At 51.4% G+C, this 24054-nt stretch overlaps 10 protein-coding genes across 10 annotated transcripts; 5 read left to right on the top strand and 5 right to left on the bottom strand.

Annotated features, from left to right (window-relative positions):
• Positions 1 to 274: 274 nt before the first annotated feature.
• MGYG_05843 (beta-lactamase) lies at positions 275 to 1887 on the top strand (the record flags this gene model as incomplete). The annotated part of the gene is made up of 2 exons (XM_003173205.1): positions 275 to 639; positions 702 to 1887. The coding sequence occupies 2 exons, from the start codon at positions 275 to 277 to the stop codon at positions 1885 to 1887; spliced, it is 1551 nt and encodes a 516-aa protein (XP_003173253.1).
• Positions 1888 to 2021: 134 nt separating this feature from the next.
• Positions 2022 to 5007, bottom strand: MGYG_05842 (ankyrin repeat domain-containing protein 29; the record flags this gene model as incomplete). Its single annotated transcript, XM_003173204.1, has 3 exons — positions 2022 to 2594; positions 2658 to 3564; positions 3665 to 5007. The coding sequence occupies 3 exons, from the start codon at positions 5005 to 5007 to the stop codon at positions 2022 to 2024; spliced, it is 2823 nt and encodes a 940-aa protein (XP_003173252.1).
• Positions 5008 to 6546: 1539 nt separating this feature from the next.
• On the bottom strand, positions 6547 to 8410 carry MGYG_05840 (hypothetical protein; the record flags this gene model as incomplete). The annotated part of the gene is made up of 5 exons (XM_003173203.1): positions 6547 to 6747; positions 6961 to 7077; positions 7161 to 7260; positions 7325 to 8159; positions 8227 to 8410. The coding sequence occupies 5 exons, from the start codon at positions 8408 to 8410 to the stop codon at positions 6547 to 6549; spliced, it is 1437 nt and encodes a 478-aa protein (XP_003173251.1).
• A 1333-nt stretch (positions 8411 to 9743) lies between these two features.
• MGYG_05839 (pantothenate transporter liz1) lies at positions 9744 to 11331 on the top strand (the record flags this gene model as incomplete). Its single annotated transcript, XM_003173202.1, has 6 exons — positions 9744 to 9761; positions 9828 to 9931; positions 10004 to 10164; positions 10219 to 10358; positions 10422 to 11105; positions 11185 to 11331. 6 exons carry the CDS (start codon positions 9744 to 9746, stop codon positions 11329 to 11331), a joined length of 1254 nt encoding a protein of 417 aa, XP_003173250.1.
• Positions 11332 to 11685: 354 nt separating this feature from the next.
• On the top strand, positions 11686 to 12495 carry MGYG_05838 (hypothetical protein; the record flags this gene model as incomplete). Its single annotated transcript, XM_003173201.1, has 2 exons — positions 11686 to 12341; positions 12387 to 12495. The coding sequence occupies 2 exons, from the start codon at positions 11686 to 11688 to the stop codon at positions 12493 to 12495; spliced, it is 765 nt and encodes a 254-aa protein (XP_003173249.1).
• An 874-nt stretch (positions 12496 to 13369) lies between these two features.
• MGYG_05837 (hypothetical protein) lies at positions 13370 to 16184 on the top strand (the record flags this gene model as incomplete). The annotated part of the gene is made up of 2 exons (XM_003173200.1): positions 13370 to 13467; positions 13580 to 16184. The coding sequence occupies 2 exons, from the start codon at positions 13370 to 13372 to the stop codon at positions 16182 to 16184; spliced, it is 2703 nt and encodes a 900-aa protein (XP_003173248.1).
• An 815-nt stretch (positions 16185 to 16999) lies between these two features.
• Positions 17000 to 18040, top strand: MGYG_05836 (SCO2; the record flags this gene model as incomplete). The annotated part of the gene is made up of 3 exons (XM_003173199.1): positions 17000 to 17458; positions 17517 to 17841; positions 17910 to 18040. 3 exons carry the CDS (start codon positions 17000 to 17002, stop codon positions 18038 to 18040), a joined length of 915 nt encoding a protein of 304 aa, XP_003173247.1.
• A 167-nt stretch (positions 18041 to 18207) lies between these two features.
• Positions 18208 to 18792, bottom strand: MGYG_05835 (molybdopterin-converting factor subunit 2 1; the record flags this gene model as incomplete). The annotated part of the gene is made up of 1 exon (XM_003173198.1): positions 18208 to 18792. The coding sequence occupies one exon, from the start codon at positions 18790 to 18792 to the stop codon at positions 18208 to 18210; it is 585 nt and encodes a 194-aa protein (XP_003173246.1).
• A 977-nt stretch (positions 18793 to 19769) lies between these two features.
• Positions 19770 to 21436, bottom strand: MGYG_05834 (sulphite efflux pump protein; the record flags this gene model as incomplete). The annotated part of the gene is made up of 5 exons (XM_003173197.1): positions 19770 to 19856; positions 19932 to 20171; positions 20234 to 20570; positions 20635 to 21003; positions 21081 to 21436. 5 exons carry the CDS (start codon positions 21434 to 21436, stop codon positions 19770 to 19772), a joined length of 1389 nt encoding a protein of 462 aa, XP_003173245.1.
• Positions 21437 to 22149: 713 nt separating this feature from the next.
• Positions 22150 to 23167, bottom strand: MGYG_05833 (hypothetical protein; the record flags this gene model as incomplete). The annotated part of the gene is made up of 3 exons (XM_003173196.1): positions 22150 to 22417; positions 22621 to 22736; positions 23111 to 23167. The coding sequence occupies 3 exons, from the start codon at positions 23165 to 23167 to the stop codon at positions 22150 to 22152; spliced, it is 441 nt and encodes a 146-aa protein (XP_003173244.1).
• Positions 23168 to 24054: the final 887 nt, after the last annotated feature.

Below are 24054 nucleotides of genomic sequence, written 5' to 3'. Positions count from 1 at the left end.
AGCCCGCTTTTCTGATTGGCTAATAGCCAGTGGGTCAATTGGCTTTACATATGTGGAGCCGGCTGAATCCGCCGTTGGAAACTTTAATATTTCTTGTTCTACAAGAATAGCAATGATCAGCATTGCTTAATAATAATATCCATGTGGCGATCAAGCCTCTTTTATATATAAACCCCGCGCTCAACATTTCGTTTTTCTTTCTAGGGCCGATGGTGAGCTCGTCCTTTTCTATAAGAACATCTTGCCCCTACTGGAGACTATTACACTGAGGGAAATGGATCTCTTCCACTCCCCCCAATTCTCAAATTATGTCAAGAAGGCCCTCGACTCCCACAAAATTCCAGGTATGGGGGTCTCGATTGTACAAGGCCGTACAATCGCATCGGCGGCATTCGGCAGGTCAAGTGTAGATCCATCAACGAACTTTACCCCTGACACGCTTGTTGGCATCGGCTCTATTTCCAAATCCCTCACCGCTGCCGCGGTTGCACTCCTAGTTCACGACAATGTAAATTATCCTCAGGTTCAGTACGATGCTACTATGTCGAGCCTTCTACCTGATGATTTTGTTATGCCTGGTGAAGACCACAGGGATGTTACCATAGAGGATATTTTGACCCACCAGACTGGTATGCCGGCGTAAGGAACTCTCCCATCCCAATCGCTTTAATTCTCGGGGATTAACTATCGTCCATCTATAGACATGAGTTCTCCATGTTTGGTTCAAACGCGGAGCAGCCGGATGACCCTCGCTCAATTACAAGAAACTTGAGAAATTTGCCCACCATAGCGCCCAACCGGAGTGGATTTATGTACTCCAATATGATGTATACTGTTGCCTCCTACTTGGTGGAACATGTTACCGGAGCCAGCTTTTCAGACTTCCTGGAGAAGCAAATATTCCAACCACTAAAAATGGAGTCCACCAGTGTCCAACCGGGTCGCGCTTTAGCTAAGACAAAAGGACGGGACATTTCGGTTGGCTATATATGGGTTAAAAACACCAAGACGTTGAAACCATCGCCTTACATGGACCACCCAGAATCTCAAGGCGCTGGACAAATTATCACAACGGCCAGCGACTACGCTAAATGGATCAAAGCTATGGTCAATCGAGAAGGGCCAATAAATGAGGACATTTACGACGCGCTGACGAAGAAACGAGTGATGGAAGATCCACCAGAAGACCAAGCTTCAGAGAACCCGTTGTTCTATGGACTCGGCTGGCAAATTCAAATTTATTCTGATTATACTGTTGTGTCTCATGAGGGTGGAGAGGCTGGATCTTTGGCTGATAATTTTTTCGTTCCAGACCTCAACTTTGGAGCATTCATCTTCTGTAACGCCAACAATGCTCATAACCTTATCAGCTTAGTGAAGTACCGACTGCTTGATGAGGCAATACTCGAGCATCAAGGAAAGGTTTTATCTTGCATAAACAGCAATCTTGAGTCTGGCATTGAGCCGGATGGGGGGCTAGACCTTGATTTTGGTGATCATGACGACGTTTATCATGACATTGTCCAATTAGAAGATGATCTTATACAAGAGCTGTGCCCTGGTATAAAAGAACTACAGCCCCAGAAAATACCACTGGACTCCTACACTGGGAAGTATTGGAATCAGGGTTACCGTGGAATCAAGATTGAGGACAGAGGTGGTCAACTCTTTATCGACTGTACTGATCGAACAGCCCCATTTACTCTTACTTTCAAGCACATATACAACCAGACGAAGTACATTGGATATGTCAAAGAGGCCTACGAAACCGACACATTCCCAGTCAAAGCAGAATTCGTACTCGATAACAATAGAGCAACGAAGGTGGGACTGCAGCTGGAACAAATCATGGATGGATATATCTGGTTCGAACGAAGAAGCCAATAGATACTGGGTTTGTTCTCTCTTCTAGCGAAACAATTTTATCCATCTCTGTACTCTTATCCCAGCAGAAAGAAAGTATTCCCTGGGCCTGCTTTTATCAGACAAATATAAATAACAAATGATCTTTGATATATCTATCACTCCTCGGAGCTGTCCAATGGGTCTTTTAAATTCGTAAGGGGTCGTAGCACGTCCAGAATCTCGCCATGGAGGTTTTCCTCTGCCAAAGAAACGGGAGAACTATAGGACTTATCCAACACATTCGGATCTGCTCCGTGGGCCAATAGGAGCTTCACAACTTCCAGCGATCCAGCAGCGGCGGCTTGATGCAATGGAGTCCGACCCCAGCTTGTCGCAAGGTTTGCCTCTGCGCCAGCGTCCAGCAAACGCTGGGCAATTTCGTAGTATCCGCGGCCACATACCTGATGAAGAGCAGTCCCTCCACTCATGGTCCTTGCATTCGGATCAGCCCCTCGTTTGAGGAGGAGATTGACAATATCTTCATGCCGGCCCTCAGCAGCCCAGTATAATGGAGTCCAGAGGTCCACATCTTTCGATTCGATATCTGCATTTGCACTAAGAAGGCTCTCGACGATCTTTATATGTCCATGGCTACAGGCCACTTGCAGAGGCGTTCGGCCCCCCTTGGTCGAACGGTCAACTTCTGGGTCAAACTGGATGAGCAGGTTTACAACCTCTACACGTCCCCTCTGGCGGCAGAAATATTAGCACATATTCTTATGTATGGTGATAAACACAGTAAATATACGTACCTCGGCTGCTCGGATTAAGGGGGTTACTCCGCTCGTTGTGGTGCAGTTGACAGTGGCGCCATTCTCTATTAAGTGTTTAGCAGTACCCGTGAGGCCAAGATAAGATGCGTAGTGAAGAGCTTGGCCTGGTTCATCAGGTGGCTGAAAGAGATCTTTCTTTGGTTGGTTTGGTGTATAAACAAGCAGCCACGCCTGCACTTGAGATTCCGACATGAAGAACTCATTCAGTAGCTCAACAGCCTTGTCCTCAAGTGGCATTCCTGTATACGCAAACCAAAATTCACACACATATAGAAGCAGAGGAAATTCATCTATATCATCTTTTGTGCCAACCCGACAGTCTGAATCTATGTAATGGGTGACATATTGGAGGCAGCTTCGGAGAATAAAGCTGGTGACAAGAGACTTGTCAACGTAGAACTTGACGACTAAGGGATTCTGGCAGTTCAATGGATGAGTTGAGATCAAATACTCTTTGACGGAGAAATGGGACAGCCGTAGTTCGACAAACCCTTCATTCACGGTAGTTGCAGTTACCCTGCTGTCGTTACCGTCGTCCATGCCAGTAACATCGTGTTCTCTCTGGGCCACCGATACAAGGCTGCCTAATATCTCTAAGATGTCGTCCTGCGGATTGAAGAAACGGCCTTCCGGATCAAACGGGGTATCATCATCTGCGTCTAGAATGGCCGCTTCGGCGACTTCCTCAGAGCTTAACGGCCTTCGCGCCTCTACCAGCCACCATAGTGCACGGCGTGCATAATCCTGATAGTTTTCAGGAATACTCTGGAGGATTCGTTCATAGGTACCGTCCAAAGTCTTTGGAAGCGAATCTAGCGTTTTTATCAGAAGTGCTTTTGTCTTGCACCGTTTTAATTCGTTAAGCTGGCAATCTACCCATCGAAACCTATAGCCAGGTGTTAACCAGTTAGTTAGTTAACGTCCACCGGGGAGGTGGAAAGAGGAGAAGGGGAAATAGGAAGGGTAAAACAGCAGAAAACACATACATCCCATCAGCGTCGGCTATCAGTTTGTCCTGTATCTCTGATTTCAGTTTCGCCGGCAGTTTCTTCAATGCTGGGTCGGAAGAAAGCTGTGTCTGAATGTGATGTGTGATGTCTCGGGTTACAGAGGAGCCACCGACAGAGACCTCAGTAACAATAGGAATTAGGCAGAGTACCTCTTTGATATCAGTCTCGGCCCTGCTTGTCAGAAATAAATGTAAGTTCGAAGGCGTCCAGGAAGTGATAGTCTGGAGGAAATCTAGCAGTTCCTGCCTATTCTCCAAGGGGCACTCATCCAGAGCGTCGATGGCGATGAAGATATTCTCGATAACTTCAGATTCTGCAAACAGTTTGAATATAGCAGTCAAGTCTGATAGTGCGGGTGTTTCACTTCCAAAGTTACACTTTTTCACATAAAGGTCTCTGAGCTCCTGTGGTACTTCTGGTGCCTTGGTGAGCAGTCTTGAGAGCAGGTACCGTAGGCAGTTTGTGGCGCTTTGCTTTGCAGGAGTACCAAAGTCGAAGTAAAAGTAGGACAGAAGAATACCGGGTTCTGTGTCGTACTCTGCTTGAAGATGTTCGATGACAGACGAACTGAGCACTGTCTTGCCGCTTCCGGGCTTCCCATGCATCCAAAGGACCGCAGGGCCAGCACTCTTCCACTCCTTGAAGGCTTGAAGCTCTAGTGCCCATTCCCCGGTTCCCTGCGAGTGTTTCTTCCGTGCATCCTCATGGTTGGACCAGCTTACACCTTGTTCGACAGCAGAGAGCCACTGGATTATTTTTGCACGGTACTCCCCTTTTTGCTGTTCGTTGTGGTTGGCAGATATATCTTTTCCCAGCTCGACAACCAGGCGATTGGTATCAAGAGTCAGCCTCGTCTGGTCCGCACTGAGGGCCAGGTTGAAGCTGGCCTTGCACCGTTCAAGAACCGCAATGCTGCTTTTGATCTCCTTGCCTGTAAACGGCCACTTCAAGGCCCGGACACCAAATTGTCTCATCGGGTTCTTCTTCTGCTGGGCGACTTCATGTTTACCGCTACCAAGGCCACCAGCCTTTTCCAGCTTACCGGCCAGCTCTAGTAGCTCCGCCTGGCACCTCGCCAGCGCTCCATCCTCCCCTAAGAGCAACGCAAACGCTGGCAAACGTTCAATTGCTTTGGGGTCACTGGTATCTTCAACCAGGTCGAGTATTTTGCGAAGTGTCCCCTGCAAATCGCTGACTTCTCCCTCGAGCCATTTTATTTCCTTGCGGGCATCCCTGACCTCAAAGTAGAATTTGACAGTGAGATGCAAAACATGGGTGGTCACCTGGATCAAGCCTACCACACTCGCAGCGGCTTCCATCGTGCTGACGCTGGCGTTCCCCCGATCGAACTTGTGTCTGCATTGTTTCTAGGTAGCGAGGATACGGAGTACTATAAGTATATATATGCCAACCTCACGGAGTATGTCTTCGATGTGTCCCTCTCGCCGCCGCAAGGCTAACTAATTAGAAGAATTAGAAGGGTGCAGCCGTCCCCCCGCTTGGCGCAGTAATTACCTGTTGATTAACTACCAGGATGCCCGTGAAGGATCCGAAGGATCAACTAGTTAGTTAGTTAACTGGTTAGCCAGTTATGAGCCAATCATGAGCCGAGTCGTGACTCTGTATGGCGCCATCACTATCACAGAATATCATAACAAAAACCCAAGAGGTGCGCTCTCCAGAGGCGTCGCCTTCTTTTAGGTTGATGCAGGACTCCGTAAATAACCCTGAAAAAGGGAGCAAAGGGGTCCTAAGACGATAGGCGGGCACTCGATCTTTTGGGCATATTCGGATAACTAGGCTTATTTACATAATCTTGATCTCGAAGACTCCCATACGGAGACATATCACCCAACTATACTCCGTAGACTCCTGTATTTGGGATTATTCCCTCTCTTCTGTATATATCCAAACCCACTAAATATTAACCACTACCACAGTACTGGCCACCGATGCATCCGGGTTCTCTGTATTGGTAAGCGCTGGCATTCGAGTAATATAGAATATACCTCGATCATTTCACTCCGTAGTATGGCTTAGATACAAGGAGAAGTAGACGTAGCGCATAGTCCAACGGCAAAAAGTCTGGCGTGCATCACAGAGCTTTTTCAAACAGGAATCGTTCTAATTGCTCGAATGCCCCTGTTTGCGAAAACATTTTGTTTGATCTTTGAATAGTACACCTAGTTTTGTACTATAAATCCAAAGATTAGTTAAGTTTCCACCTTCTTCCTCTATGCTAAGGCCTCACTTTGCCTCCTTCCTTTTCCTTATAGTATACGATTGATAGGCTAGCACGCAGATAGATAGCAAGTAGAGAGGTGAAAAGGCAGCGAGATGGTGAGAAGGAGCTCTGCTTAACTAGTAGCTAATTAGCCAAAGGGACAAAGAGACAAATTTAATTAGTAAGAAAGGGGGTAGGGAGCCTTAAGAATAGCACTTTTATCAAGGGATTACAGTGACCAATTCCAAATACAGGAGCTTTACTCCGTGCGGCTTGGCAGTGTGTGCGGTGGAAAGAGGGAGATGACCAGGTCCGAACAATGGTTTGGGCGAATGAGGGAAATGACTAGGCAGGTCCCAACAGTGGTTTGGGCCAATTGTGTTTGTGGTGCATCTCGGTGGAAAACTCAAATTAGCCTCGCATCAGGTCAACAAACACAGGTGTGATGGATGATGGTTGACTCTTGTAAAGCGACAGGAGAACGCATGGCCTTCTACAACGGAGGTCCCATATAAGAAACCTCTCGCCTGCATCGTGTAGGGCCTGAAGAAGCAGCAGAAGAACATTCCATTGCACAGTCATATCTACATCTATACACCCACCCCGATCTATACACATAGCATCTCCAAGCCTCCTATATTTCCATCTTCCCCCTTCCTCTATACATCGTCCTGAAGATGCCTCGCTCATCAAGCACACCTATTGGCAAGAAGACTGCCAACAAGGGGTAAACCCACTTCCCCTTTTCCCTATCTAGAACCGCACAGTAACACCTATTAACAGTGACTCCGCTTCCATTTCCCTCGACAAGAACGGCGTCGTCAACGGTGGCCAGCTGCAGCAGTTCGTCAACAGCTCTCCACGTTTTGATTACTGGACGACGTACTCCTCGAGCGCCAACAACATGGAAAACATAAACGCCGTGATAGAGGATATCAAACGGGAATTTGGACAATAAGAACGCCCAAGAAGACAGCCATCGGGGTTCCGGCAATATACGTGATGAGCATTGGGATTCAGGCAATGCATGGTGGTATCAGCTTGTTACTTCAAGAGCCTGTCCCTGAGCCTTCTCTTCCTTTAAGAAGTCCATCAGATGCATAAAAATCTCCCACATCTCTGAACTCATAGGCCATCGCGCGTTCTCTGTGATATATAAACCATTCTTAGATTAAATGGGTGAATCAAGTTAATAAAACAAGTCCGGCTTTGCTAATTGAAATGTGCGGCCATTTAATTGCAACATACCTCATTAAAAACAATCCACCCCATTCTTATAAATGCCTCGACCATGATACGAGTTCCAGTCACCCTCGAAGCTGCGTGCTGTAGCTCGCGGATAAATTCCCTACGAGCTCCCAGGCGATAATAGGCTATTAGACCGGCGCATGCTACTCTGAGGAATGGTTTACGCGTAGCTGCCAATATCAGCTTCCTTATGCCATCCGGTGATCAACGCATTTGCCGTTTCCTCGCCAAGCCCTTCCGCCAGTGGCCGCAGTAGAAATTGCGCCCCTTCGACAAGCCTCTCTTGTATATCCACCATCTTCCTATCGCCAGCAGGCAAAAACATTTCAGGAACAAAATAATATATAGCCATGAAAGTCTGCAAATTCATCAGAGTTTCATTCTTTTGTCCAAGCAGAGCCTCAAAGTCGGCGAGACGCTGGCGGAAAATAGCTAAAAGACCGTCATCTGTCTCAGAACCAGGTTCTTGCTGTACAATTTGCCAAAGCCTTGACCACGACTCGCCGTGATCGGCTCCAATTTTCCTGAGAAGTTCAGCCAGTATCTTTTGTCCAGCTTCTTCGTGTCCGAGCTGTACACAGCTTGTAATCAGGGCGAGCTGACTGCGAGCTTCCTCCTCCAGGATCTCTGGTGGTTGAGCGTCCGGGATGGGAGGGAGAGGAACTTGAAAGCGTTCCAGTTCCCCAGTGAGTAGAATAAGGAATCCACTGAGGGCGTCATCGAGCATCATACGTCCTTGCGCTGTTGCATTCCCTTCCCTGATCTCATTTTTCGGACTAGATCCGGCCTCTCCGTCACTAGGAGAACTGGGAGGCCAAATTAGCCACTGCGAGAGAAGCTGTTCATCGGTTAGATGCCAGTCCAGACTAGGAAGATGTAGGCTGGCGTGGCTATCAGGCTCAAGTTGTTGATATTCCGAATCGTCCGAGATTTGATTTGGTGGCGGTTCAACAGATCCGCTTGATGCTGGGGTTCGGATCAGGATCCTTGGGTGGGCTTCTGGAGTTGGAGCACCTTCACGAGTATGAGTACGGTTCAACAAGCATGTATAAGGTATATACCATACCTTGGTATTTTCGAGCCAGTTTCTGGGTAGTTGTAGGCCGATGCCGTTTGATTGATCTCTGAAGCCTCCGTTCGTCGATCGGGACTCCATCACATAGTACAACACTCCTCTTGTCCGCTCTCTTGTCCAGCTGTTTTTCAACCCAGTTCCAGTCATCCTGCTTCAAGTTCCTTCGGGACGCCATTCTGGGTGGTGGCTATTGGGGTATTAACGCGTATATGATTGTGAGATAAACTATATCGAAGCCAGGCTCGAGTAGGTTAACTAATATGGCCGACTGAGATAGATTTCCCTGGAGCCTTTATGTATGTACTGTATGGAGTATGTCAAGAGACAAAATGAGAGCCTTGCTAATCATTGGGCTGCTTCTCACAGCCTCCTATTGGCCATTGCCATTCTGTGGTTTGGCTAGGTTATATGAAGACGGTTTGGCATGGCCCAATCACTTATCACTCTAAAAACGCCATCTGCGCCAACCTGGTTTCCTGGAGCTGGGCAGGCGGTAACGCTAGAGTGGACCCGCCCGATGGCCAGATCATGTGACCAGTATCTTACCGGTTGCAACAAGATATAAGATGTTATAGTAATAAAGTTAGTCAGGGGCCAGCATGAGCGAGCAGGTAACTACCCTAACCCTAGCCTGCTCTCTTCTTCTTCGTTCAAATCTCGCCGTCTTGAAGTTTCAAAGTCGAGGATAACTGCCAGCTACACTACTGTGGATTCAATATATATAAATCAACTACCTCCCTACCTACCTTAACTGGTTACAGCACCAGTCCGGCGCGGGCAATCAAAACACCACCCACCGCACAAACGGTTAAATAAGGCGGGAGAGCTGAAGGTGAAGCTTGTCAAGCGCGCTAAACGCCGAGTAGATAAATTTGCCGCCGGCAAGTAAGCACGGAGCGGCTCAACTATAACCCTGTTATTTGTCAGCAAAACCTTACCGCCGCGGCAGCGGCGTAGGATTATGAACTTTCTTTCCGTACAGAGAAACAAACAAGAGATTTCCCTTGTCGGGTGACGTCGATTCGATCATGGCCGGACAGTGCTGTGGCCTTGCTACGTAGAGACCGGGCCGATAGTTTATATGGAAGACCAAGCCACCGGTCAAAATATCTACTCCTCACCAGCGATTTCGGCCTTCGCGGTGCTAGTTAGCCCTCGGCTAAATGAGAGGGAGAATACGATATCAGCGCCTCTCAACAAGCCAGTAGCTCGGCCATACCGCCGAGGGCCGAGAATAGTTGGCTCAGTGGCTACCTCTACGGGACTTACCCCAGACACAGCGGCGTCTAGACTAGACAACGACAGCTATAAAGAGTCACGGCTATACTTATACCCCCCCCCCCCCCCCTCCCCGTTTTATGATTTTAAATTGCAAGGCACATGAGTACATAGAAGGCCATCAGTATGGGGAGCAGGTTCATTGATTACCTTCGCGGGCCCGAAAGCAGGCCAGGAGAGACCCGCTGTTGCGCAAACTGGACTTCTTCATCCTCACTTTTTGCTGTCTGATGTACTTTGCAAACTATGTGAGCGTCTTCCGTTGGGTGTTCATGCGTTTATGCAATTGCGAGCAGAGGCTAACTGACGGGTAGTTGTACCGAAGCAACTTGGCAAATGCCTACGTCTCTGGGATGAAGGAGGACCTGAACTTCCATGGGAATCAGTTCAATCTCATCAATACCGTCTTTACTGTTGGGTACGGTTTGCGGACCTCCCCCATTGCTCACTTGTGGCCGAATCAACCCAACTGACGATCGCTCCGAGTTAGTTATGTGCTAAGCCAGGTCCCATCTAACCTGGCTCTCTACCGCCTTAAAGCCACGGGACTTTCTGCCGGGCATGATGGTGGATGGGGCGGCCTCACCATGGCTACTGCGGGCGGTCGCAGCCGCAAGGATTCATGGCCATCCGCTTCTTTCCTAGGCCTGGGTGAGTCCTCTACTTTTTGAGGAACACACTACATCCTGGGCTCTTGGTATACAGAGCGAGAGCTGGGGAAACGCTCTGGGATCTTTACTGCGTCTGGTCTGGCAGGGACAATGTTCGGTGGCTTCATCCAGACTGGTATCAATTCATCCTTACATATGAAGCATGGCTTGCCAGGCTGGAGATGGCTCTTTATAGTACGTTGCACTAGGCCAAACCCCCAGTGTCGCTTATAGCCGAATGCTGATGATGCTCTATAGGTTGATGGGCTTGTCACCATTCCCATTGCTGTCTATGGGTTTTTCCTCTTCCCAGACACCCCAAAAACGACTCGTGCGCCTTACCTCACGGCCGAGGACAGGGAATTGGCTGTAGCCCGGCTGCCGTCATCGACTCACGACGCCGAGCCTACGAAGCTCAACTTTGCCCTTGCCAAACGGGTTTTCTCGACCTGGCATCTGTACGGCTTTGTGATTCTCTGGATAATTGCAGGTGAGACAGAGTCCTTCTCGACGAACTCTCTGCTGGCCCTTTACATGAAATCACATCCGACCATCAAGTATACCGTGGCGCAGAACAACAACTACCCGTCTGGCATTCCTGCCGTCGGCATCGTCTCAACCCTCATCTGGGCGACACTCACGGACTTTCTCGGCGGGAAACGCTATCTTGTGGGCTACTGGATTGGTATCACGGGCGTAGTCACCTCTGCCATGATCCTGGCGCCGGGCTCGTCGACGGCCACCATCTTCGCAGCATACTACTGGGCTGGCTCCGTCTATGCCTGCCAGGCCACCTTTTTTGCCTGGGCCAACGACGTGATGCGGTACAAGGACGACGCCTGGCGTAGCATCGTCATTGCAGGCATGAACATGGGTAGCAACATTATCAATGCCTGGTGGAGCATCGTCTTCTACCCAGCCAGTGATGCCCCTTATTTCAGGGTACGCCGACATCTATCATCCTTGATTTTTGATTTTTTCACCCTTTCATACCAATTACATTTGACTAACCAGAATGCAGTCTGGCATGTATGCTATGATAGCGTGCTCCATAGCCATGGCGATATGGACGGGATTTGTGACGTATATGTCCTGGCGAGAAGGGAAGCAGAGAGTCGACAGCGAACAGCCGGCGGAGAAAGAGGACATCCGCAGCAAGGAGTGCTAACCCCGGGTTTCATCCATTCCTTTTATTTTTTAACAATATCCGCAATATGAATAATAAACGGCCAAAATTCGTACTCAATTTAGCTATCTCATAATTGATAGCTCGCTTTCAAATGCAAACTCATGTCGGGGCTGGATACAACAAGCTTGCATATTCATGTTGCTTAACTGATCAAGTAAACTACAGTTTACCTACGGTCACATTATCTAAAGTCAAAATTGACCAATTATAAGCCTCAATGTTCAATGAAGTGTATCCCAAGTCTGTATTAGTCAGCGGTGATATCTCTTTCATTATCGCCAGAAGAGAAGAGACAATAAGCAACTGACGAACCGGTGGACGAAGATGATGACGATGACGACGGCGAGCTCTGTAGACACAGCAAGTTCAGCAGACGAGCATCCTCTACCTTCACCCCTATCGCAGTCGACGTCGATAAGCTCTCCCGACGAAGCAGACAGGCTGACGAGCATGGCCGCGACCCAGCTGGACGACGTCTTTGGCTCGTCTCCGCCACAAGCAGCAGCAGCATCATCAGGAGTAGCAGGAGTAGCAGAAGAAGATGGAGAGCTTAGCCGAGGGCGGTCTCTGGCTGAACCATCGGACCTACCCTCGCTGCGTCGACAGCATGTCACAGCCGGGTACCGCGACGGGGTGGCGGCGGCCAAGGGCGAGCATGTCCAGCGAGGGTTCGACAAGGGCTATCCCGTTGGAGCAGAGCTGGGAATCCGAGCCGGTGTTGTACTGGGGGTGCTCGAAGGTCTGGTGAAGGCGCTGTCTGGGGGTGAGGAAGCACCGGAGAAAGGGAAGCGGAAGGCCAGAGTGACAGCGCTCTACGAAGGGGCCAAGAGGGAGCTGGTACTGGGAAGGATCTTTAGTCTGGAGCAGCAAGAGACAGTAAAGGAAAAGAAAAGGGCGCAACAAGGAGGAGGAGATGAAAAAAATGAAGAAGATGAAGATGGCGATCCCTGTGTCCGGCTGGGACAAGCTGGCGACACGGCCGTTACACAGTGGGAGGATAGAGTCCGGATATTGCTTGCTGAGCTACGCTGAAGGAGGAAGCAGACAGTACTGAGGGCCATCGAGGACGACGCCGTGGAGATCCTGACTTCTGCTGCTGCTGCTGCTGCTGGTACGGAGAACTCTCTCGCCCGGGTGGTATAACATATTCTCCGTATATACATAACTATTGAAGAGCACGCAGCTGCTGCTGCCCTACTGCTCCCTCAGCCAGAGCCAGATCCACGACAGCGGAAGCCCACCACCCCCATCTCCATCTCGCTGCGGACAGACAGACAGCAGCAATTGATGCATCGACGGCTTGTACGGAGTATAGCTACGCAACAGGACTGGCTGCCCTTTAGCCAGAATCACCCGTACGTACATCTATAAAAGAGAGAGGACAACAGACAGAGTACACGACTGCCGGTCCACAGTGGCGCAGAGGTCCCTTTCTTTTCAACCCCAGGCTCTCTCGTCCTGTGCATATGTTATTATATTATTTAGTACTTGTCTTTTCGCCCTGCGTCGGCGACCCCCAGCGACCAGAGAGACCAGAGATCAGAGACCAGACGTGCCAGCGCATCGAGACATGCGAGCCGACCCTGGGTCCCTTTGCTCCCGCCAGTAACTCTCTACCTACCTAGTTATCCAGTTATCCAGTTATCCAGTTACTGCGACTGTCGGTCTCTCGTTTAGCTACTGGCAGAGAAGCAGGACAGAAGAAGAAAAAACCAATAAATAATAGAGAGAGAGAGAGAGAGAGAGAGAGAGAGAGAGAGAGAGAGAGAGAGAAAGGGCCTCCCCCCGGCAAAGACCAGCTCCCTCTGCCTCTGCCTCTGCCTCTGCCTCTGCCTCTGCCTCTGCCTCTGCCTCTCTTGTCTCTGCCTCTCTTGTCTCTGCCTTTTGTCGCTCTTTCACTGCCTGCGATTGATGTCTTTATTAGTTTCATCTCATCTTGCTGCTCGATGTTTGGCGGGCAAAAGGGCAGCTTTTCCTGACCAGCCATCCTTTTTTGCTTCTTCTTTGCTTCTTCTTGATGCGATTTGACCAGCCACCGGGACAGCAGCCAGCAAGCCAGCCAGCGAGCCCGCGCCAGCGCCAGCAGCAGAAGACACGCCAGCTTCGTCTTCGTCCGTCTCTTGATTCTTCTTCTCCTTCTTCTTCCTGTCTTCTTGCCGACCTTTTTTTCTTTTCTCTGTTCGACATCCTGACCTTGGTCTTCCTGCTGGCGTTGACCTCGCCGCAGCCAGCTCCCACCACCACCACCAACACCAGCACATACAGCCAGCATCTACACCTACAACAACCACCAGCGGACAGGACGAGGACACGAACCAGGAGCAGAGGTCAATTGGTCTTCTCTGCCCGAGACGGAGACGCAGCCCGACTCGCCGGCTTTCACGTTGACGTCCTCGCTGCAGCCCGTGTTTCCCGCCGTGTCGCCCTCTGCTTCCACCCGCCCTGACGAGACCCACGACCGCCACGACCAGTCTACGATATCAACATCAACTTCTGCCCGGCCGTCGAGGCAGCGCCAGCGACGCCACCAGAGACGAGCTGCCCTGCTCAAATCCACCGGCCAGAGTCCCTCCTCGCCCGACCAGAAACACGCTCACACACACACTCACACTCACACTCACACTCAGCAGACCAGACAGGACCCCCAGCTACAGACTCCTCGGAGACAGACACCGCCTCGCCGGCAGCTCACCCTTGATTCCATAGAGCAGAGGCTCGATAATACCCGGCAGGAGAAGGAGGAGGAGGAGGATCCCCAGGGAGCTCGTCTGGGCAGCACTCGGCAGGGCACCACCACTGCTGCGTCGTCCTCATACTGGCCGGCGCAGAGCACCAGGGTCTCCCCCAGCACCACCTCGGCCATCCTCTGGGTGCTCGAAGAAGCCATCCGCACCCCTTACCCTTTCACTCCGGACCTGGCAGAGCTCAACGCGTCCATGTCGGAGCTCTTCGAAACCCGGGCAGATGTTCCCAACGGCCGCGGCAGCCAGCATCACCGCAACAACAACAACGGTGTAGCCGTTGCCCCCAGCGGGAACGGGATGGGACCCGGGCAGCCTCTGGCCTTACCTGTGCCTGCTGCACCCACCACTGCCACTGCCACTACCACCCATCCAGCCAGCGGTGTTCGCACCCCAACCGACATCATGAGACGGCGGCGGGAGCGTGAGCGGGCACAGCTCAAGGCCGAGCAGGAGGCCAAGCTGAGAGAAGAGCAGCTACAGAAGCAGGCTCAGCAGCAGCTACAAGCTCAGGCTCAAGCACAAGCTCAAGCACAGGCCCAGGACCAAGCACATGCACATGCACATGCACAACAGTCCGTCCCAAACATCACAGTCTCCCAGGAGCCTAGCCAACGGCAGGGAGGCAGGCAGGATACCGTCCGGATAGTTGCAGACGACCAGCAGAGGCCCACCGGACAGCGATCGAACATCTCCCAGGCGGCCAAGTTGGCGACGGGCGGTTCACAGCAACAGCTACCAGACAGCTCATCCAGACCTCAGGCTAGTCAATCTGCGGCAGGCGGCCAACAGCAGCAATCATCTAGGGGTAAAGCAGCGTTCCCTCACGCCTTTGAACGCTGGGAGATGCTCTCCTCCCACTGGGAGGGCCTTACCAGCTACTGGATCCGTCGTCTGGAACAGAACAACGAAGAACTCAGCAAAGACCCGCTCAGCCAGCAGATGTCTCGACAGGTGACAGACCTCTCTGCCGCTGGAGCCAACCTGTTCCACGCCGTTGTCGAGCTGCAGCGTCTCCGAGCCTCGTCCGAACGCAAGTTCCAGCGCTGGTTCTTCGACACCCGGGCCGAGCAGGAACGCGCTCAGGAGGTGCGTGCAGAGCTGGAGCGTATGCTAAGCTCCGAGCGTCAGGCCCGTGCCGACGCCGTGGCCGCCCTGAAGCAGGCTGAGAGTGACAAGGCCAAGGCACAGGAGCTGGCCAGGGAAGTCCGGCGCGAGCTGCAGATATCGCGAGACGAGGCGCGCCGAGCCTGGGAAGAGCTGGGCCGCAGAGAGCAGGAAGAGCGGGACCGCACCATCTCGCTCAGGAACGGCGAGCCCACCATCGTCGGCGGCGTCCAGGTCGTGCCGATGCTGCAGTCCGTCCCTAGCAGGCACACTAGCACTGCCAACCGGCCCCCAACCCGGGAGGGCCCTTACCCAGGCGGCCCCAGTGCGACCTCCATGGGAGGCCAGTCACAGCAACGTCCCTTGCTGGAGACGACCGAGGCAACCGGATACGGTGACAATGGTCACGATGCAGACCCCTTCATCGAATCAGCCAATCCTCCCTTTGTCCCCGAAGCACCTCAGCCTCCCGGTCAGACGGAAGGCGGCCGCAGCCACTTCTACCAGCACAACCGCCAGGACATCCACGGAGGCACCGAAGCAGACCCCAGCGATGTCCTCTCCGAGGACGGCCGAACACCTATCACCACTACTGGGGATGGGACTACTACTACTCCCGCTACCGCCGTCACTAATGGCGGTACGCAGCATGCCTCTGATGGCCGCCAACAGCTTTCTTACCCTCGCGCCATGTCCGATGATAGTGACGAATACACCACGGAGCCATTCGACAATTATGTTACCTATGGCTCAGGACCCCATGGCTCTCCTGGAGCAGGAACCAGCACCGCAGACGACAGCCACGTCGGCTATCCTGCGCCAGTCGACTACAGCGGATCCGGATGGGGGGTCGGCGGCTCTGGATGGGACTCAGTTACTCCCCGTCACCGCCATCCAACTCGGCTCAGTGACGTATTGGAAGAGGACGAGCGAAGCCGTACCAGCCCCAGCCGCGCCAGCCAGACCAGTCGAAACATGCAATAGTTAGCAATCCCACCATTTTAACGCCGTCTCCTATGTTCATCTCCTATGTCATTTCTTATGTGGTTTCTTATGTCTTTCTCACGTCTTCTTTCGCCAGTTCTAATGCCCTAAAAGAAAGCCCTCCAGCAGACTTAATATGTCTTAATATGCCCCAGAATGACCATCCCCTACCTAATATCCATGGAGTCCGGTGTTGTCCTTCTCACTTTTCGCCAATTCTTATTTGTCTACCCTTCTCATATCTGTCTATCTGTTTGATGTCTATCTTATTCATGTCCACCGCTAGAAATATCCCCTTTTCTCGCTTTACTTTACTCCGGTATTCCTATCATGTTTCAACTGGCTATCGTCTCCCTTATGGCTCTCCTCCACCTTCCTATCATATCCCCCTACATTTACACGTCCCCCGGCCGGCGTCTAATATCCTCATCTAGCAGCCAATCTGCTTGGTTACTGGAGATATTGGTTTGATGCTCCGGACAAGCCAGATGATGGCACTTTTTCTCGCTCAGCATCAGCATAGCATAGATAGGCATGAATTGCATTTCTTAGGGAAACAAAAAGAGAATAAACCAGTAGACTTACTCTTCATCTTCTCGCCTTCTCTTTGCATCTTCTTATTGTCTTTTTATAGCTTCATCGTCTGGAAGTTTATGCCGGCAGAATTCGGCCCGAAGTACTCTCACGTGACATATAAAGTTTATCCGCGACTTCAAGGACGAAGAAACAAAACTTGCGAGAGGAAGCAGAATTAACGAAAGAAAAATAAAAAGAAGGGGGAAAAAAGAAGAGATAGAGATACAGACAAGGCAGTGATGGCGTCTGCTTCCACCTTGCCGACCCTTTTGCGGTCATTGCGGGCGGCCCAAGGGTGCTCCCGCGCCCACAAGCTCTGCCAGATCAGACCATATAGCCAGCTACTATCACAGACAGCAGAGACGACGAGACACTCGCTGCGGCCGCTGAGCAGACATGTCCATCCAGGCGGATCCAATGCCTTCTCTACCTCCACGGTGCGGCCGGCCAAGACGATTGAACAGCTCAAGGCGCGCTCGTCTACGGGACCGTTCTCATGGAAGTCGGCGCTGCTGTTCGTGCTCACCGGAGCAGGCATGATTGTATATTTCCAGTATGAAAAGGCACGGCTGGAACGGGAGAGAATCGTGGAGATGAGTAAGGGTGTCGGAAAGCCTCGAGTAGGCGGACCGTTTGTGCTCAAAGACCTCAACGGAGACACCTTTACGGAGGAGAATCTCAAGGGCAAATACAGCTTTGTAAGACTATATTATCCACACCTGAAGTCATAGGAGATATAAAAGACTGACGAGGCAGGTCTACTTTGGCTTCACACACTGCCCGGATATCTGTCCCGACGAGCTGGACAAGATGGCCGAGATCATCGACGAGGTGCGAGCCAGGTCGAACGGACAAGAAGTGATGCGGCCGGTCTTTATCACTTGTGACCCAGCCCGAGACACCCCAGAGGTGCTGAGAGCGTACCTGAAGGAGTTCCACAAGGACATCATCGGCCTTACTGGCACTTACGAGCAGGTCAGGGACGTCTGCCGCCAGTACCGGGTCTACTTTAGCACTCCTCAGAACATAAAGCCCGGCGAGGACTACCTGGTCGACCACAGCATATACTTCTACTTAATGGGTCAGTCTCTTGTCTCATCACTCTCACAGAAGAAGATGAAGAAGAAGAATATACTAACAACGTGGCAGATCCTGAAGGTGACTTTGTAGAGTGTATTGGACGGCAGGACACTCCCCAGACGGCATCAAAGGTCATCCTCGACCATATCGGAGACTGGAAGAGGGCTGGCAAGCCGCTCGATGTGGCGCCCAGTAAGTAGCGAGGACAAGCAAGAAGACTACAACAAAAAAGAAAAGACAAGGCTCCCTCCTCCTGTACAGTATAATAGCCGATTGAATGTAATAATAGCAACATGTAAACAAGCCATCAGCCGTCCCGCCCTCCCTCCCCTACCCCAGGAAAGAGTAAGAATATAGCTCTCCAAGACTACTGGACCGGCTTCCCCTCCGCGTCCCGGTCTCGGTTGGCCCTCCACTCGGCAGACGAGCTGTCATCGGCAAAGTCTTCTCTCTTCCATATCTCGACCTTCTCCTTGCACTTCTCCAGGATCTCCTCTGCTGCACGCCAGGCCGGCCCTCGATGTGCCGCACTCACGGCTATCGCAATACTCTCCTCCCCAACAGCCACCTCGCCGAGTCTGTGGGCGATGCTAACGCCCGTCAGGCCATGCTTGCCAGTATGCTCTTTAGCAATTGCCATCATGGTCTCCAGGGCCATGGGCGCATAGCTCGAGTACGCCAGCCGCGCAACGGGCCTGTCTGCAAAGGAGGACCGCGTGGTGCCCAGGAAGAGGACGTTTGCACCGGCATGGGGCGACCGGACGTGAGCCGTGTACTCCGAGGGCGCCAGAGGGCCGTAGGTCAGCTCGACCCGGATGTTGGACTCGGGATGCGCCAGTCGCTGCGGGAAGTTCGCTGGGTTGAGGTGTGCGGGCGTCTGCTCCTCGAGGTCTGCCATGGCACCCCTCGCTCTGTCTTGTCCCTCTTTTCCCTCTTTTCCCTCCGTCGCCATGCTCCGCCTTCGTAGGCTCTATATATACGGGGTATATAAATATACTTATATTAACTCGCGAGTCTATAGTCCGTATACAGCGGCAGTGTGATCGGGAGGTGGTGGTGGTTGTTCTGCGATGCGCCATGAGGGACGAGGGGCCAATTGGGGTGCGGCGGGAAGAGAGGCCCGCGGTTCCGCCAGCCGCTTCTTGGCTAGGCCCATGGGTGCCGCCTTTGGGCTCACCGACCTCTTGCAGCTTTCTTTTTCCCGTCCTTATAAGGCGGGGTTTCGCTGTGGTCGTTGATATCTCGAGGCTGTCGATTACTGATTTGGATATGTTGTTATTGTTGTTGTCGTGGTTGTTGTTGTGGTTGTTGCCGCTGATGTCGTGCTCGTCAATGTGTTAGCTACTGTGGTGCTAACTATTCGGTTGACGTCTTTATGATAGCGATATCATCTGATAGAGAACGACTCTGCAGGTATTACATATCGAATACCAGATACCATATACCATTTACCATACAACTTATATATACCACATACCACAAAATAGAAGACAAGAGAAGGTACCAAGTACCATGACGAATCAGAAGAATGTGATTGTGAGATTTATATTAATGCTCGCTGTCTATATATCCTGTTGAAGAACCACAAGTCGGTACCACATTGCGCATGATTAGGAGATAAAAAAGATGATAAAAAAAGATGATGACCTCAAGACCGGAAGATCAGGCAAAGAACGAAAGAAGCGAAGAGGCGTTGGCAAAAGGTATCCCGAAGAATGGTATATGTACGAGTCCGAGCCGGAGGAGTATGTGCACGAGATGAAACTGGGTGGTTTTTTTGATGGCAACGCAAAGGAAATATGGCTGGAAGAGAAGGACGGAAAGCGAAGAGAGGCCTAGCCTCTTTGGTAACCAACAGCATCGAGCGTGAAGGTTTGAAAAGAGGTTATGGTCGTTGCAGTTGATCGTCGAGAGTGAGTGAGAGAGATTCTATCGGAAGAGCTCCTTGGTGCACGATTTATATACCGTCAAGGCGAAAACCAGCACCCACATGCAAGTAACAACAAGAGAGAAGAACTAGCGACACAGGTTAGTATATCATCTTTCCCCAATACAAAACATTGCGTGTGAATGAAGACCCTAATTACTTACAGTTCCGAGAATGTCGAAGAAAGGAGAGTTGAACTCCTTGCCCATCTGCGTGGTGGCTGTGGTGAAGACACCGAGGGGGAAAGTGAATGCCCACCAGCCAATGTTGAAGTAGAATTTGCCGCGGGTGAAACTGGCCAGCGCAAACCACATCCAGATGAGTCCGAATCCCCACATAATCATGGCGATGAATGCACCCATGACATAGAAGATGTCACCGGCGATTGGAGCAAGGAAGTCGAGCTACAGGAGGGTCAGTTTCATTGAAACATTTCACAAGCACGAACGCAAGAGAGAGAACTTACTCTTGGGAAGACACGCTTAGCTACGACACCGAGCTGCATCATACCGAAGCCACCCTGTCCGAGAGGGCCCATGGGCAGCAGAGCACTGACGATGGCTGCTCGCGGAACCAGCTTGTGAATAGCAAGACGCTGGAAATAGATAACGATGATAACCATGGCAAGCGGCACAGCTGATCCCCACATGACATAGCAGACGAGGATGGTGATGAGAGCGTGGGTGTCGTTCGTCAACGCATCGGCAACCACACCTCCAGAGGCGGCGGCGACGACGGGAGCCACGATGGGGAGCAACCAGGCCGCCGTCATCGTCTCGAGCGAAGCGCTATGTTTGGTCATTCTGCTCAGGTTAGCCTCTCGAGTCTAGATAACTCAAAGAAAATGTCTGGCGAGGCCCAACTTACAGCATGAAGGGCACAAAGTAGCAGATGGCGATTGATACAATAGCATCAAGCCACCACAGGCCCCAGGCAAATCTGGCAGCCCAGTCACCCCAGACGGGTACACAAATGAAGACGATTAAGTTGATGATGGTAGCGAATCCCATGGGGAAGGTTCCAAGAAGCATCGAATGAGCGGGATGAGCAAGCATGGCCTTGAACTTGTCGGGCCATAGGCAATACCGGGTTATCGAGATGAAGAGGAAGAGAAAGAAGATGATTACGTTGAGAACGAAGAGGATGACGGCGATGTAGTGAAGTCCGGGAAACTGGTACGGTAGGTTTTGGAGCAGGATGGCTGTGATGCCAGTGCCCATGTTTACGGAGAACCATCTATCATCTTCAGTCAGTCTTCTTCTTCTGTTGCAGCAGCTCCGTTTTCATTCACTAAACGACAGATTCAGACTCACCCTGGGTGGAAGTTGGAGATGGCAATCCAGTCGTCTCTCTTGCGGGCCTTCTCGCCGCCCTCTTCGATGTTCTGGAAGCCGGATCCTGACGGCATGGCTGTGACTTGGAGCTCGTCGTTATCCGGGGCAACTGTTCTCTCCGACTCTCTGCTTCTGCTACGCCCTCGATCTTGCCTACCAGAGGAAGATTCGTGTGAAGCTTGTTTTGACAAATGAGTGTGAAGGTCTTTGGTATGGTTGAACGAGAGTCGGTGGTCGTCAAGAGGAGAGCGCGGCTTGAGAACATCGGAAGAGGAGGAAGAGGACGAGCCCGCTGTTATTATGGGACTGGTCGCCGGGGTCTTCTCGACGGCCATCTTGCCGGAAGGGCAGCGCGGCCGAGTGACTTTTCCAAGGACCTGCAGATTTCAAGTCTCTAAGCGGCCACTATCTCCCGGTCGCCCGTCACAGAGAGCAGAGATGTATGGGCGATCGGCGACGTTTCAGGTGGGTAGGGAGGTGAAATGAGACGGACGGAGTAAGCCTGGGATCCTTGGGTTAGGGCGAGGGATAGTTGAAACGTTAGCTGTCTAGCCGACAGTCTGATATTCAGTGGTTGGAAGGTCGAGGTAAGGTGGTAGCTGGTGTTGAGTACAGAGTACAGAGTATATGGCGAGAGAGGAAGAAGTTTGGTGAGAGGGCGGCAGGACGGCCGAGTATATATGAAGAGATCCTGTCTCGGACGATGTGATGCTCTGTTCGGCGACCCAGGCGCAGCTCGCATTTCTCAACGTCAGGCCAAATGCAGGATCGGACCGTTCTCTGGTTCTGGTTCGCTGTGGAGGATCGCTTTTTGCTTTCTGTCTTCCTTGTTCCTTTCTTTTTCGCCTTTTTTTTTTTTCCTTTTGCGCTGCCATTTTTTTGTAACTAAAATTACGGGCCCCTGGAATAGCCAAGGCGCAGCCCGGCGAACTCTGATCGCCATCTCGTTTACATTTGCAAAGACACTTCTTCTGATTCCTGGGTGATGCCGATTGACGGGAGGCTCGCATGGCCATGGCAAAAAAAAGGAAGATGAAGAAGATAGAGCTCAGGACGCTGCCTCTTGTCTGGTCCCTCGTCTGTCGTCCATGGTTGTACATCTCATCGCAGCGTGCAGTTGCTTAACTGCTGCTGTACCACCGAGGGTGCTTTTCCCTCCCTCCTTCTCGTCTCTTTCATCCAGGAAACACATTGAGTCATCCCACGGTCGGCGGCCAATGCCGGCCAAGTCGGCCGAGAACCCTGGGCCTTGACCCGGTTGTTTCTCTGCTTCTCTCTCCTGTTTTCCCTGGTTTGCGAGTCGTTCGTCGAATAGCCTGTTCCCTGCCTGGTTCTTCCGTTCTTCTCAACGAACTCATCTTAGCCGGCCCTGGCCTCTCCCTGCAAGCCAGCCCAGAACTTAACGCCCTTCATCCTCTTTCACTTCCCTGCCTGTTACATCATCATCATCATCATCATCATCATCACCACCACCACTGTTAGGCTCTCGACCTGTGTCATATTTTCTCACCCCCCTTACTGCGCCTTTCTCTGTGTCTTTCTCCGGCCCCTTCTCCGGTTCATCTGAGCGCTGGCTTCGCCCTTTTCACCTCCATCTTCATCTTCATCTTCATCTTCATCCTTTGACGTCGCTCCCTTTTTTGCCGAAATATTGTTCATTCGCCGCCGCTCCACGTGGGTGACTAATATGAATATCACGTGTTCTGTTCTAATTTTATTCTTCTGGAAGCCACGTGAAGATGCGCTTAGCCTATTTCGGACTAGCAGTGGGTCTGTTCTGGATTGGGAAGGCCAAGCGAGCCGAGGTCTGCTGACTAAAATGGTTTTCCGGTTAGATTGAGACGGAATATCAAAAACACAAAGCAACACACACTGTACTCCGTACTCCGTACATACATGGTTGTGGAGTGTAGATAGGGAATTGAAGCATCAACACACAGGAATGGAGAGATGCCAGATAGGATGCAAGCGGACGATAGGGTAAAGGAGGAAAGAACTGATCGACTCACCTCATGGCTCGTATCCGTGTCTGGCTCCTGAAACAGGCACACATCCGGGCTATACATGGATCATGGGTTACTACGATACGATCTCATTTTTTTTTTTCTTCCTCGCCCAGGGAGCAGCAGAAGCAGCATGGAGTGCAAATAAAAGACAGCAAAAAGGAAAGAAATGTTCCTGGAAGGAAAAAAGTCAGCTTGACAGAGCCTTCTGAGAACCTGTTGGATTTTAGTGCCAGCTTCTTCGCTGTCGATCGCTGCGAGCCGAGCCTTCATCTTGCTGTTACCCTTGCCTATTATACCTGCAGCTGGCCATGCTGAACCTGCAGACCGAGGATGAACGCATGGCAGGCGTGGGAAAACAGACATGCGTCCGGCATGCCTTTCTATCAGAGAGTTGCCGAGCGGCTCGGCCTGGAGAATATGGGGGAGCGTCCCTCTCGTGCCGATATCTATCTCCTTCTGTCTCCATGGAAGTATAACTCCGATATTATGCATCCTCGCATAACACTGTATTTCTAAACACACCTGAGCGTATCTCTCACTCTCGATCGTCATGGCGACTTAATCTCGCCGAAACAATTTGTAACCCAACCTCCAAGCCACTATCGGCCCGCACTGCTTTCAGCCTCGTGATATCCGAAACGAACGCTGCACGACCCATCACAGCGAAAAGGGGGAGAGTTGATGTCGAAACATCGGCTGCTTGGCTCCCCTTCGATGCGTCCACCACTAGTGAGATTGAAATACAGCTGATATCTACATATAATTGGAAAGTGTGCAGCGAGGACCGCCTGGGCGATCTGATAGGCAAGTGATGCTGCACGGACAGCGGTAGGAGAAGTATATCTGCGATGCAACATCAGGCTGTAAACAAGTAAAGTCTTATCTTCCCCTTCAACAACAAGATTTCGCAAAGGTCAAAGTGACTCTGTGTCTGGCCAGTATGTATG

Source organism: Nannizzia gypsea, genomic scaffold (genome assembly GCF_000150975.2).
Source record: "Nannizzia gypsea CBS 118893 supercont1.4 genomic scaffold, whole genome shotgun sequence".
Classification (NCBI taxonomy): domain Eukaryota; kingdom Fungi; phylum Ascomycota; class Eurotiomycetes; order Onygenales; family Arthrodermataceae; genus Nannizzia; species Nannizzia gypsea.
The sequence above is the reverse complement of the archived record's forward strand: the minus strand, read 5'-3'. Positions and strand labels throughout refer to the sequence as shown.